Raw genomic sequence first — 13,202 nt, 5'->3', positions numbered from 1 at the left:
TTGAAAGCAACTAACAAGTGCGTCATACATTGAATATCGAAGCGTCCCCTGTTTAATTTCTCCACCATATCGGGTACTAGGCCCTCTACCAAAGCATAAATTTTATACAGCGTCCAGTTATTTAATTTTTCTTGTTTTCTAAACAAGATTATGGTTTTTTTTCACCTCAGGAACTTGCAAGTATCGCACTACAAAAGGAAACTGCTGTTCATTTCCGTTCGTGTATCGAGGGCGTCGATACAAACGTCCTGCCAGGGCTCGAAATGGCAGGAGATGGTGCGCAATCACTCCAGACTACAGAACAAACAAACTGTGGGGGTACTGCAGGGGAGGAAGAAAATGTAAGGCGCTTACTTTCTACTGTTATTTGAACACTTTAACTCTCAAGATGCGATTATACTGCTGATCGTCTCTTATTTGTCCTTTCCTCTACAGCTCCACCCATCAGAATCACTCCTGGAGTTTTTGGTAAGTTTGAATCTATTACCTACTTGTTGTTAATTTTTAAGTTATTAAATTTATGTCGTCTACATCTGGGGATAGTTTTAGTGATTATGTGTTGGTCTGTTAATTCTCGTGGAATTTGTAAAGAAGACGAAATTTTAAGAGTACATCCAGACGTCTTTAATGCTTTGACCACTAAGAGTGACTAGCATCTAATTTCTCCTTACAATATCACCCTGCAATCACACATTAAGGTCATGAGAATAAAGGAAATGATCACCAACCAAAGAAGCTCTTGATTCTCAAACAAATTCTCCTTTGAACTAACTTGGAAAAGTACGGAGAACAGTATGGAAAATACGCGTAATGAGGTTAAGGTGTAAAAGGTTAAGATTTATGCGAGTTTAATAGTTGCTTTTCTTTATAGTCAAGTCACTTGGATGCTTCAAGGACACAGGTCGGCGAGCTATTCCAGGAGTAGACGGTCGTTACCCAATAGTGAGGGGATATTACCGTAGAAGAGCGGACGCCTTGAAGAAATGTGCTGCAGTTGCTATGAGGTTTGGTTACAGAGCTTTTGCTGTTCAACATCAGGGATGGTGCGCTACAGGTCCAAGAGCTCATGTGACTTACGGAAAGTATGGACGATCCAATCGGTGTAGGAATGGCAAGGGAGGACCGTGGGCCAATGACGTGTACCGCGTGTACGGTAAGTTCTTAGTGTAAGTTGTTCGCTCGAGTAAGGGCAGTCCTGAAAAAGACAACCAACTCTTATCGATGAAATTTACCTGTATCTCAAAGCGGAAGTCTTTATAAAAGTCAAGTGGGCAGTATTTCGCTCCCTAAATGCAAACGCTCATCGTGAGTAAAAATATTGGAAGGGGAAAAGAGTCCCATGTTTGTAGTGGTGATTGTTTTTTTCGGCCAACAATTTATTGAGTCTAGTGATTCTGCATTTTTTTAAATCGCAGGCCATTGCCGGAAGCGAACGACATCTCGCTACTGTTGTGTGTTCCCGTTCATCTACAAAGGCCGTCGTTATCACAGATGTACAAGAAAGAACCACAATCGACCATGGTGTGCTATTACAGGCCATTACGATCGGGATAGGAAATGGGGCAACTGTGCTGGTGAGTTTAATTGTTACTGAGTAAGGAATACTATTTACTTTTGAACTGAATCTTGCGCAATAAAACCACTTTAGCTCTGTTCAAACATCCTTCTCTCTGTGGTTTTTAAGCTGGTTTAAAATTTGCGATATTTTTATTGGCTCCCACGTAAGAGGGCAATCATATGGAACTTTAGAAAATAACATTTCTTCAGGTAAATGTTTGGTATTAAAAGATAAGGTCAGACGGTTTCATAGTAAATAAATATAAGTATGTCATTTTTTCGTTTTTAGGTCGCCGACCGGTCAAACCTGTTCGCCCAGTTCGTCCAACGGGTGAGAACTTTATTTATTTTGAAAATAAGTTGCTGAACTCGAAATTCATTCCATAAATTAATTCTGTAATCGTTTTTAAATATTTATTTCTTTAATATCTTTGTATTACAGGAAAAACTGTAAGAGTAACAGTTAACTTAGTTGGTGAGTAACGTTCGAACGTTTTTGAATTATTCAATTATGTATTTTTCGCCTTAATCTTTTACAGAAATCTTGTTAGAAGTAAATTTTTTTTGCTGAGCCATTTTAGGAGTTGTTAGTTCTTCTATGAGACGGTAGGAACATATTTTTTTTGTAAATGTTTAGTTTGAAAAGTTTGCTTTTGTTGTTCTCTACCTGATGCAACTTTTTCCCACTCAGCTAAGGGTATCGGCTGTTACAGAGACACTGGCCGACGGGCCATACCAACCTTGGAGCGCAGAAGTCGCCTTCTTAGAGGAAATTACCGCAGAAGACGATACGCTATCAAGAAATGTGCTCTCGCGGCTTATGCAAAGGGACACAGAGTATTCGCTGTGCAACATGGAGGATGGTGTGCGTCAGGAAGGAGAGCTCATCTCACCTATGGGAAATACGGAAGATCTAACAGATGTAGGAATGGAAAGGGAGGACCTTGGGCTAATGATGTCTATGTACTCAGAGGTATCCGTTTTACTTATGTCGCTCCTGAAGATTTTTCTGGTTTTTCCATTTCTTATGGCTGTCTGATCAATAAGCTATTTCCGAGTTTCAGAGAACCTCGCTTCTTAAATGAGACTAATTGCGAAACCTTTCCTGAATACACGAGTTTTATTGGTGTGAAAATGTAAATGATATTCCTATCAATCGTTTCGCACTTAACTTCAAGGCTTTGGGTATTTTGGAAATGGTCTTTTTGTAGCTCCTTATAGCTTTGTAATTTATTATTTTTTTCTTTCTTCTGATAGGTTCATGCCGTGTACGCTCATCTACTGGAAACTGCTGTGTGTTCCCATTCATTTACAAGGGCAGACGATACAACCGCTGTACCAGAGTCAACTCCAAACGAGCGTGGTGCGCCAGTACGCCAAATTACGATCACGATAAGCTGTTTGGATACTGCGGAGGAAGAAAACGTAAGGAATTAGCAAATGATATCTTTTTTTACCTTAGATATAATACAAATGAACATTAAACGATTTGTCTCACGATACAGAGTCACTATCAATTGTAAACCAGGAAGTTTCGACTGCTATTCCGTTGGCCTCCCAGGACCCCTTAACTCATTATAGTCTATTCGATGGCCAATTTTAGACCCATATTAGACGGTAAAAATAAAAAGACTATTGACCAAAGTTTGCGCAATTTTCTCTTAAAACAGCTGTGCGTCCAATCAGGATTACTACCTCGATAACACGTGAGTAAAATAACTCAATATTAGTGGTCAGGATAACACACTGTAATATCCGCTTCGGTCCTACCGTCAATTTACATTGTATTCATGCATTCCTGAAAAAAAATTGCTTGCATTTAAGTTATTTTAGGAAATCTTGCTTTTTGAATTGAAGAGGGCAGTCTTGAAGTTGACTACTGATGACGCCGCGTCAAATTCTTAATGGAATTTGGGACAGAGTTATTAAAAACAGTATCGAAATTTCTTCTAAGAAAAGAATAGGAACTTTCGTGCATAGCATGGCTGCCCAGTCTGTTTCTGATGTTCTTTGTTAGCTCGCTTTTTTCAGAGCAAGTTCTTTGGTGACGACAAAACGAAGAAATACACATCTCTGAGTCCACTTCGAAACAAAAAATTTAACATCACGATTCATGGATCTTTTAGGAGTATACCTATATCTATTTGGTCAAAATGTTGACCATGTTGACATGTTAACTAATACAATTTAGAGAAAGGATTGTCTCGCATCAATTTTTACCCTCAAACGATACCCTTGTAGGCTTGAAATTTACGTTTATTATCGAAACTTCAATAACCTTTTCTTTCGCATGTTTGTCCTTCAGTCCAGAGAATAGGATGTTACAAAGACACCTGGCGCAGAGCCATCCCTATAATTGAAGGCCGAAGCCCGTTCTTAAGAGGAAACTACCAACGAAGAAAATACGCCATTCGAAAATGTGCGTTAGTCGCCATAAAACGTGGCTACTCCTACATGGGAGTCCAACATGGCGGACAGTGTGCATCCGGGCGTTATGCCTATAAAACATATGCTAAGTATGGCCGGTCAAACAGATGTAGGAATGGAAAAGGAGGAGCTTGGGCTAATGATGTTTACAGGATTTCAGGTGCTTAAACTTTTCAGCCACGATGTTATCGATTACGCTGGTGGTAGGAAACTCGGGCAGCTTCTTATCACCTCCTCTGGAAGTAGAGGCAATCGTTTAACAAGCCATACTGTTTTTCTTTTCACAGGAAGGTGTAAACAGCGTACTGTTACCGGCAACTGCTGTGTATTCCCGTTCCGGTATGGTGGGCGCATATACAGGTCATGTACAATTCGTGGAAGTCGACTGAGAAGGGCCTGGTGTCCAACCCTCCCAGGCTACCGCAAAGGACAACCTTGGGGTTACTGTAGAGGATATCGAGGTAAGATTTCATCTTGTGAGGTTCGTTTGATTGTTTGTTTGTTTGTTTGTTGAGTCATCCAATAGATCGTGTTTAGGTGACTTCCATGGTCACTTAAGCGCGCATCGCACGGGCCAGAAATCCAAGCGAAAAAAACTCGGTCCGCAACTTTAAGTATGGAACTCGAACTCAGTTGATAAGAGGTTTTTACATGGAAAGTAACTAAATGAACGTGTTCATTTTGCCAACAGTTCCACCAACACGAATCACAAGTGGAGTTGTCAGTAAGTTATGACTGATTATTATTCAAGTATTTACTAAACCAACTTCCTCTCGCCATCCGCTGCTTTCAATTAGAGTTACACAAACACAAGTGTTGAGTTGACTGTTTTTATGCATTCAGTGTTCCCTTCTATTCTCTGATCTTGGTTTCGGATTAATAAACGAATGTCTTAATTCATGCAGGCTTTTTCGGGGGTTAAAGATATTAAGATTTTCGGGGTCTTTGTTAATCAGGTGTACGGTATCTCCCAAATACAACAAAAAGTTGTTTTTTATTCGTGTAGTTTAGTCAAGTGAAGGAAATTCCTAATATATTGAATTGAAGATTTCACGGGGGAAAAAATTAGGTATGTCAGCATCCCGCTAACTCCCTCCCCCCTCCCGTCGGTCATGTCCCTCCTCCCCTCTCTTTCCCCCCCCCCTTGGTCATGCCCTTCCTCCCCTCTCCCCCCCCCCCCTCCTTGGTCATGCCTTGTCCTGGTGAGTCTCAGATTAGTTCATTAACCTTTTGTTTTCTTTTATTCCTTGACAACACCTTTCAGTCAAACCGCTTGGATGCTTCAAAGACACTGCTCGGCGAGCTATCCCAGGAGTGGACGGTCGTTACTCGTTAGTGAAAGGCTACTACCGATCACGAAAAGCCGCCATTGAGAAATGCGCTCTTGTTGCTTTGATGCTCCGAGCCAAGGTGTTTGCCGTCCAACATCAGGGATGGTGCGCTACGGGTCGAAGAGCTCATGTGACGTATGGGAGGTACGGACGATCCAATCGGTGTAGGAAGGGAAAGGGAGGACCTTGGGCTAATGATGTGTACAGAGTGTACGGTGAGTAATGGGTACTGTTGGATACAATAATTACTACAAATTGAGTCGTCTTTTTTCTGACCTCAATGGTGTACCCTTCAAAGTAATTTGCGCAAGTTATTAGAAACGGATAATGGTCCTTTGCTTAGTATACTTTGTGTTCCACATTCTCTCGTCTTCTTTCATTCATGTGATGGTGTATTTGGTCTACGGGTATTCGTAATTGTTTTGCTATTTTCAAATTAAGAAAAAAATTATTTGAGTGGTAATATTTACGTTTAGGCATTCCATCGAAAAGAGTTACTTCTCTTAGAGATTTTCTGATCTCCTTGTGCAACCTTGTAATGTATCATTGGACATGAATTAACCATTGTATAATTTTATCTTTCAGGATCCTGTGGAGCAAAGACAACTAAACGTTATTGTTGCTCGCTGCCGTTTATCTACAAAGGTCGTCGCTATAACAGTTGTACAAGAAAAAACCATAATCGTCCATGGTGTGCTTTAACTTCTAACTATGATCGCGACAGGAAATGGGCCAACTGTGCCAGTAAGAATTTTGTTTTCATTTCCGGAAAAAGTGAATTGTAGTTCTGACTATATAGTATTTCTATGATTTTATTTTAATGTTTTCTTATTTTTTTGTAGCACGTAAACCTGTTCGACCAGTGAAACCAATCATTCCGCCCGTGAGAGGTTAGTTGATCGAGTACTTGTGTGTTTTCACGCAGTCTTAAGAGTAGCATATCGCGATGTTTAAAACAGTCGAGACACGTTGTGATTAGTTTTTTCTTCCGTTGTTTCGTCCCTCAACCTGTTTTCTTTTCATTGCAGCCCGTGTCGTTCAAATCACTATTGGATTGAAAGGTATCTCTTTAATGTCGTAATTCGGTTTTCTGAATAGTTAAGGCCATTTTTAATGAGAAATACAGACTTTTTCTTCCGGGACACTTTTTTTAATTGAAACTCACTTTGATTCCGTCTAAAAAAATATGTTAATATAACATTTTTGTTATTACCTTTCTCTAACGGACACTTTACAGTCCTGAAGGAGTCCCTCGACTTAAAGTTCCATTTAACACTAAATATAGCCAGAGTGAGACAAATTTACCCTCCTCCCCCCCTCCCCGTGGGTTTGATAGACGTCTTAGCCTCTATTTTACTTAAACTGTGTGGATCAATTCTTCGCTTATCCTCTTCAAGTCAAATATATTTTATTACATAGATATTATTTCAGAGTAAGAGGTTTGTTGGACCAGACGAAAACCTAATGGACAAGTATGAACCAAAAAAAAAAATTTAAGTTACGGATGGAGACTAAAATTAAAGGAATTGCGAACGACCAACTCTTAAAAAATATTCTTATCCACTTCTAGCCATACCTATCGGTTGCTTCAGGGACACTGGTCGCCGAGCGATTCCAACTATGGAAGGGAGGAGCCGTCTCCTTAAAGGACCTTACCGACGAAGAAGATATTCGATTCAAAAATGCGGTGTCGCTGCAGAAAGACGAGGATATAGAGTGTTTGCAATACAGCACCAGGGATGGTGTGCTTCATCTAAATTCGCCTATCGAACGTACGGAAGATACGGAAGATCTAAGAGGTGTAGGAATGGAAAGGGAGGACCATGGGCAAACACTGTTTACGTTCTGAAAGGTAACAGGAACTTTTCTGCCAGTTTGAGTTAACCAAATAGTTTCTGATTAATTTTTCTACTGCTTTGCCGTGAGCTTTGGGGTTCGTATTTGATTTCCAGTTTCATGTCCTCGTCGGGATGTTTTCATCTTAATTCCAAATGAATCCCTCAAGAGAAACTAAAAACGGCTACAACCGCGTGTAATACTCATGACACAACTGCATTAACAAGGAAATCAGCTTTGCTCTAAAATCAACTACGCTGATGTAGGGCGTGGTAGAGAGATGAACTTATTTGTAAAGTTCCTTACGTTGCTAAAAATACTTACAAGGGAGTAGAGAAATGTTTGATTTGTCCGTGGCTGTATATGAGTCAACTTAGTATAGTGTTAACCTAGACGTTTCATTAAAAGCCAGTTACCGTTGGTCTACCGCTTCCTATAAGACCTCTTACTGCTGTCTTGTTCAACCCTTTAACCCCTGAGAGTGATTAACATCTAATTTCTCCTTAGAAAATCACCCCTCAATGAAACATTAAGGTCATGAGAATTAAATAAATGATCACCAACTAAAGAAGCTCTTGATTTTTAAACAAATTCTCCTTGTCAGCATCTTTGGAAATGTATAGAGAACAGTATGGAGAATATGCATACTGATGTTAGGGTGTAAAGGGTTAAACTGCGAGCTGGTTCTCGTGGTGGGTTTCAGCACAGCTGCCTATTACATTATCGGTAGCAGCTCATGCGAAAAATGATTGAAACCGCTGGTCAATCGCCTTTCGAACAACCCGCCGCCGAACAACACATTCATTAGTTTACTCCTGTCTTCCAAGCCAACCGGCAAAATACCAATGACTGATTTAATTATATTATTCCTCTAGGCTCCGCTCGTGCGCGAACAACACGCAACAACGCATGCGTGTTCCCGTTTGTCTACAAAGGTAGAAGGTACACTAGCTGTTCAAGGGTCAACTCAAAACGGCCCTGGTGCGCCATTACTCCTAATTATGACGTGGACAAATTGTGGGGATACTGTCGTGGACGCGGAGGTGAAGACTATGTTTATCTTAAATACCAAAAGGCCCACCGTATAGCTTTTTGTGAAGTTAATGAGCACACCACAGTACTCACTTATCGATGCGCAAGTTATTTTAAAGTTCGTTTACATTTTTTCCTTGTTATTACAAAGTTTTTCTACCTTCTCCTAGAACCTTTTTCTTTTATTTTGTTAATTTATTCAAATTGAAAGAAAAAAAACTACTCAAAATAAACTTTTTTTTCCGGTTTTATTTCTTTTAGTTCCTGCAATAAAGATCGCTCCATTTATTAGCAGTAAGTATTCCTTGTTTGGTGTTTTTTTGTTTTTTTTACTGCTCGTCTTAAATGTTTGGGTGACTTTCGGACATTTTTGTAAAATATGTCATTGACGGGTGCTATACTAAGTCCGACCCTTCTTGAACGTCTTGTTTTGAAACGCTAGTTTTCTTTCCTCAGTGTGATGAGCTAAATAAGAGAACTAATGAAATAGTTTGTACCAACAAATTTCGAAATTTTCTTTCGTAACTAGCCTCCTTCTTGGCAACTCCTCGGTCTCCATGATCAGTTTTTTCTACTGATATTTTTTCACGGTTCTTCTGCAATTGCAAGAGTACTTTACAAAATGTGTCAGATGGGTCATGGCTAATGACATATCATCTTTACACTTGCAGTCCAAAGAATCGGCTGCTTCCGTGATGCATCTCACCGAGCTATCAAACCATTGGACGGTAAACTTCTGCTTGTCAGAGGAAATTACCAGAGAAGAAAGAAAGCCATTGCTAAGTGTGCCCTGGCTGCCTCTCGATTTGGTTTTAGGGTGTTTGGAGTCCAACATGGCGGCTGGTGTGCATCTGATCCGCGGGCCTTCAGAACCTACGCCAAGTACGGCCGATCAAACAGGTGTAGGAATGGAAAGGGAGGCCCCTGGGCGAATGATGTTTACAGAATCTCAGGTTTGTTATGTTTCTCTTACCGTTTAGTAAGTTTATCATCTAAACGGCATAGCTATCAAAAAAACTGCGTAAAAACTGCGTAACAGTCTTTGTATGAAGCATCTCAACGGAGCGGAACCTTAAATCCTCGAATGTGATTGGTTGATCGTGTGCTCGTAACCAATCCACCCTTTACAATACGGATCACTGTCCGGAATTTTTTCCGCGCCATTCGCGCAAAGCGAGTAAAAGCAAAGCAATAAAAAGTTTGTAAGGAATAAGTAATTAACAGGTCATCAATTGATTCTTTATTCTGAGTTGTCGTTATAGTCACATTAATTTTGGTTTGTGAAACTCTAACGAGGTGCACACTACTTGTCTTGTCTAGTGTTATGGCTCAGTTTATTTTCCTACAGTATATTCTACGTAGAGTTTTCTTCTTACTCGCCTTTGGACCTAGTGGTTCCTCACTTATCAAAACTTTCTGTTGACTTCGTCATAACTGATAAATTCTCTCATAAACCTTTCTTGTTTCTCATAATTCGGTTATGATATGATTTTGCCTTACTAGGAAAATGTCGTCTTCGCACTACAACTGGCTACTGCTGTGTACCATTCACGTATCGCCGGCGTCGATACAGAGGTTGTGCTACAAACAGTCGTGGCCAAAAGTGGTGCGCGATCACTCCTGACTTTAGGACGAACAAACTGTGGGGGTACTGCAGGGGTGGAGCAAGACGTAAGTCAGATCAATTAGCCTCGTAGTTGTTCCTTCTTTCTTCGTTCCTATGTTTCTCTGTTTTTTCAGTTTGTATGTTGTTTTGCTTTGTATTTCTCTGCCTGTGTGTCTTGCTGTATCCGTCCTCGTTTCAATCGCTTCATGTTTGTCTGCCCTTCTGGAAGGAAGACACACACTACGTCCTCAGTTACTCACAGTTTGTCTAGTTGACTTCTATCCTTGCCTGCCTGATTTATGTACATATGGCCTTGTCAGCTTGGCGTCTTATTGTCATAAGCTGGATCTTGACCTTTTTCTATATATTGCATTTGTATAAGTTTTAACAAAAGGTAAATATATTATTATTGTAAATATTATTAAATAAATATTATTGATCTTTTCAGCCAAACCAATAAAGGTGACAACTGGAGTGAGAGGTATGTAATTTTTTTTACTTATTTCTAAAAGAATATTTTAATGACCATGAACAATTCCGTTATGAGATAATCAACACAGCCATCTTTGTAGCAATCTTCCCTATTACGAAATGTTATTGGAGCATAATTTAAACCTAACCATAGATTATCTCCTAAAATACCACTTTTTGTGAAAACCGAGAACAAATAGAGAAATCTGATACTCCCGCGTAATGCTTTCATTGTGTTCGGCGACAGTGATCAGTCAGTTAATTTGTAATAAGTATAAAAAGTTTAGACTTGTTAGGGCTAACAAAATTAGAACGAAACATTTCATTCACTCATCTTGATTCATTCTTAATTGCGAGATCGTTTTAAAATTCATCAGGTTTTGATCTTTAAGTAAACAAATACAAAAGGCGAAGTTTTGACCTTAAAAATATGTTGACATGTATTTTCAGTCAAGTCAAGAGGCTGCTGGCGCGACACTGCTCGTCGAGCTATTCCCGGTATAGACGGCAAAGATATTCTTCTCCGGGATTATTACCGAAGAAGAGCCGACGCCATTGACAAATGTGCTCTGGTTGCCTTGAGGCTTGGTCATGTAGCCTTTGCTGTACAACATCAGGGATGGTGCGCCACAAGTCGAAGAGCTCACTTGACTTACAGGAGGTATGGACGATCCAATCGGTGTAGAAACGGGAAAGGAGGACCTTGGGCCAATGACGTATATTTTATTCGAGGTGAGGCTAAAGAGATTGTCGCTTCGTAATATTCACAATCCTTCTCGGGGCTACTCTCGCGGACGATCGGACGATTCGATTGAAAGTAAGATGAGACAAAACAGTGCTTATACCGCCTATTATGGCTCTGTTTCATACAGCTCTCGCTTTGTTTTCGTAGGGAGGTGCCGAAAGAGAACAACCTCTCGCTACTGCTGCAGCTTCCCGTTCATCTATAAAGGCCGCCGTTATAACAGTTGCACGAAAAAGAATCACAATCGTCCATGGTGCTCGCTGACCGGCAACTATGACAGAGACAAGAAATGGGGTAACTGTGCTGGTAAGTTCCAGATCCTTTCAGCCCATAAGAACTTAAGTTCAATTCTCCTTATTATCTGCTATTCGTTTCTTATGTTTTAAGTACTGAGAATTTGATTTTGAATCAAAAAATATTTCTTTGCTGACATTCTGCCATACCACATTTCTCCTGGATATTAATTGACTTTTAAAGGAGATAAATATTGGTCTCGAAAGATTAGAGCTCTCCAAGAAGTTTTTATCATTTCACACTTAAAGTATTTTTTTTGCTTCACAACATATCTTTAGAGTTTGGTTTAATGCTTTTAACGATCTTTTCCTCCATTATTGGTCGGGGTGATTTCTGCTACAGCTTTTGTTCAATTTTCTAAAAATCAATGTGAAGATTACTCACAATAACAGTTGTGTTAAGAAACGAGAACATAATTCTTTTGATTTATCTTTTCTCAGGACGTCGCCCGGTTAGACCTGTAAAACCGGTTAGACCAATAAGGCCAGGTAAGAATTGTACTCGGAACATCTCTGTGCACCTCACTATCTTTATTTTGTGCAAATATCTTGCAATTCATTCGTCTTATTTTAATTTGTGTCTACAGGAACAGTTGTAAGAATCACCGTTGGATTAGGAGGTTTGTATCCCTCTGAAAATATTTGTAGTAACTAGGTTACTTATTCTTTTGCGCAATGGAAATTGTTCCGTTTAGTGTGAAGCACGCCTGTATGTTTGCTACATGCAAAGCTGACAGAGCATGTCGAGTTCAAAGAAATTTAAAGAAAGTACCATATTTTGAGGAACTGTCCGTGCTTCCTATGGTTTATGAGCGTGTATTTAGTTGGAGAGACGGAAGTAGGGGGCGCACTCGCCACTCTACTTTTAATTATTTTGTAAGCACCTTGTATGGATATTTATGACATTACTGTTGTGGAGGGAGTCTATTCTCCAGTCGCGATTTTCCGGCCTCCCTTTTATGAATTCTCTGAATCCGCCTTTGAGATTCCACTTTGACAGTTAGTTGCAGGAGTATAAAAGTATAAAAGGCTTAATTTTTTTTATCTTATCCTTCATTTTTCCATGTCTTTTTTTACAGCAAAGAACATCGGTTGCTTCAGAGACACAGGCCGACGAGCCATATCTCCACTGGAAGGGAGAAGTCGTCTTCTTAAAGGAAGTTATCGTCGACGGAAGTACGCCATTAGAAAATGCGCTCTGGCCGCACAAAAACGAGGCTTTAGAGTGTTCGCAGTGCAGCATGGGGGATGGTGTGCTGCTTCCAGGACAGGACACTTAACATACAGTAGATACGGAAGATCTAGCAGATGTAGGAATGGAAAGGGAGGACCTTGGGCTAATGATGTCTACGTCTTGAGAGGTCAGAGAAAACATTATTTTCGGCTTTTTAAGAGAATTCTCGTGGTTCTAAATAGACGTGTCCATTTGGAAGCAGGAACTATTTCGTGACAGTGTTCTGTCTGTACCATTCAATCTCCGAAACGTTCACCTTTTTATCTTTCATGCACATCAACAAAAAAGTTGAAGAATCTAGACGCCCCATCTGTAACAACAGTTTTATACATGCTGGCCATTTCGACGCATTTTTGTTTTGTTCTTGACAAATGCCGCCATAAATTTCCTTAAAGTTTCGAAGAATGAGTCAATGAAGTATTTTAGAGCTCATCGTACACTACTGAATCTATGCGGTTCAACTCGTCTCAGGCTCCTGCAGAACAAGAACGACCAGTCAGAACTGCTGCGTGTTCCCGTTCATTTACCGCGGCAGGCGTTACAACCGCTGCTCCCAAGTGCGCTCCAGAGGCCGTCCATGGTGCGCCCTCACTCCAAACTATGACGTGGACAAACTGTGGGGATTTTGCGGAGGACGAGGAGGTTAGGGATGTCTTTGTGTCGCTCTTGG

General features: G+C 40.3%; 1 protein-coding gene across 1 annotated transcript in view; it reads left to right on the top strand.

Moving 5' to 3' along the window:
• The window catches only part of LOC113676379 (uncharacterized), a 63,193-nt gene that overhangs the window by 43,519 nt on the left and 6,472 nt on the right, over positions 1-13,202 (top strand). Inside the window, exons 78-105 of the mRNA XM_089187626.1 lie at positions 171-341; positions 436-468; positions 872-1,153; positions 1,416-1,574; positions 1,847-1,888; positions 2,000-2,032; positions 2,249-2,530; positions 2,815-2,982; positions 3,228-3,263; positions 3,863-4,144; positions 4,272-4,445; positions 4,676-4,708; positions 5,249-5,530; positions 5,901-6,059; positions 6,158-6,205; positions 6,344-6,376; positions 6,886-7,167; positions 8,027-8,194; positions 8,445-8,477; positions 8,855-9,136; positions 9,687-9,854; positions 10,238-10,270; positions 10,711-10,992; positions 11,153-11,311; positions 11,740-11,787; positions 11,886-11,918; positions 12,378-12,659; positions 13,004-13,174. Coding sequence (XP_089043752.1) covers positions 171-341; positions 436-468; positions 872-1,153; positions 1,416-1,574; positions 1,847-1,888; positions 2,000-2,032; positions 2,249-2,530; positions 2,815-2,982; positions 3,228-3,263; positions 3,863-4,144; positions 4,272-4,445; positions 4,676-4,708; positions 5,249-5,530; positions 5,901-6,059; positions 6,158-6,205; positions 6,344-6,376; positions 6,886-7,167; positions 8,027-8,194; positions 8,445-8,477; positions 8,855-9,136; positions 9,687-9,854; positions 10,238-10,270; positions 10,711-10,992; positions 11,153-11,311; positions 11,740-11,787; positions 11,886-11,918; positions 12,378-12,659; positions 13,004-13,174 — 4,158 coding nt within the window. The remainder of the gene's footprint in view (positions 1-170; positions 342-435; positions 469-871; positions 1,154-1,415; positions 1,575-1,846; positions 1,889-1,999; positions 2,033-2,248; positions 2,531-2,814; positions 2,983-3,227; positions 3,264-3,862; positions 4,145-4,271; positions 4,446-4,675; positions 4,709-5,248; positions 5,531-5,900; positions 6,060-6,157; positions 6,206-6,343; positions 6,377-6,885; positions 7,168-8,026; positions 8,195-8,444; positions 8,478-8,854; positions 9,137-9,686; positions 9,855-10,237; positions 10,271-10,710; positions 10,993-11,152; positions 11,312-11,739; positions 11,788-11,885; positions 11,919-12,377; positions 12,660-13,003; positions 13,175-13,202) is intronic.

The sequence above is a fragment of the Pocillopora damicornis genome, chromosome 11 (genome assembly GCF_964200805.1).
Source record: "Pocillopora damicornis chromosome 11, jaPocDami1.2, whole genome shotgun sequence".
NCBI lineage: Eukaryota > Metazoa > Cnidaria > Anthozoa > Scleractinia > Pocilloporidae > Pocillopora > Pocillopora damicornis.
This window is presented reverse-complemented; position numbering and strand designations above follow the sequence as displayed.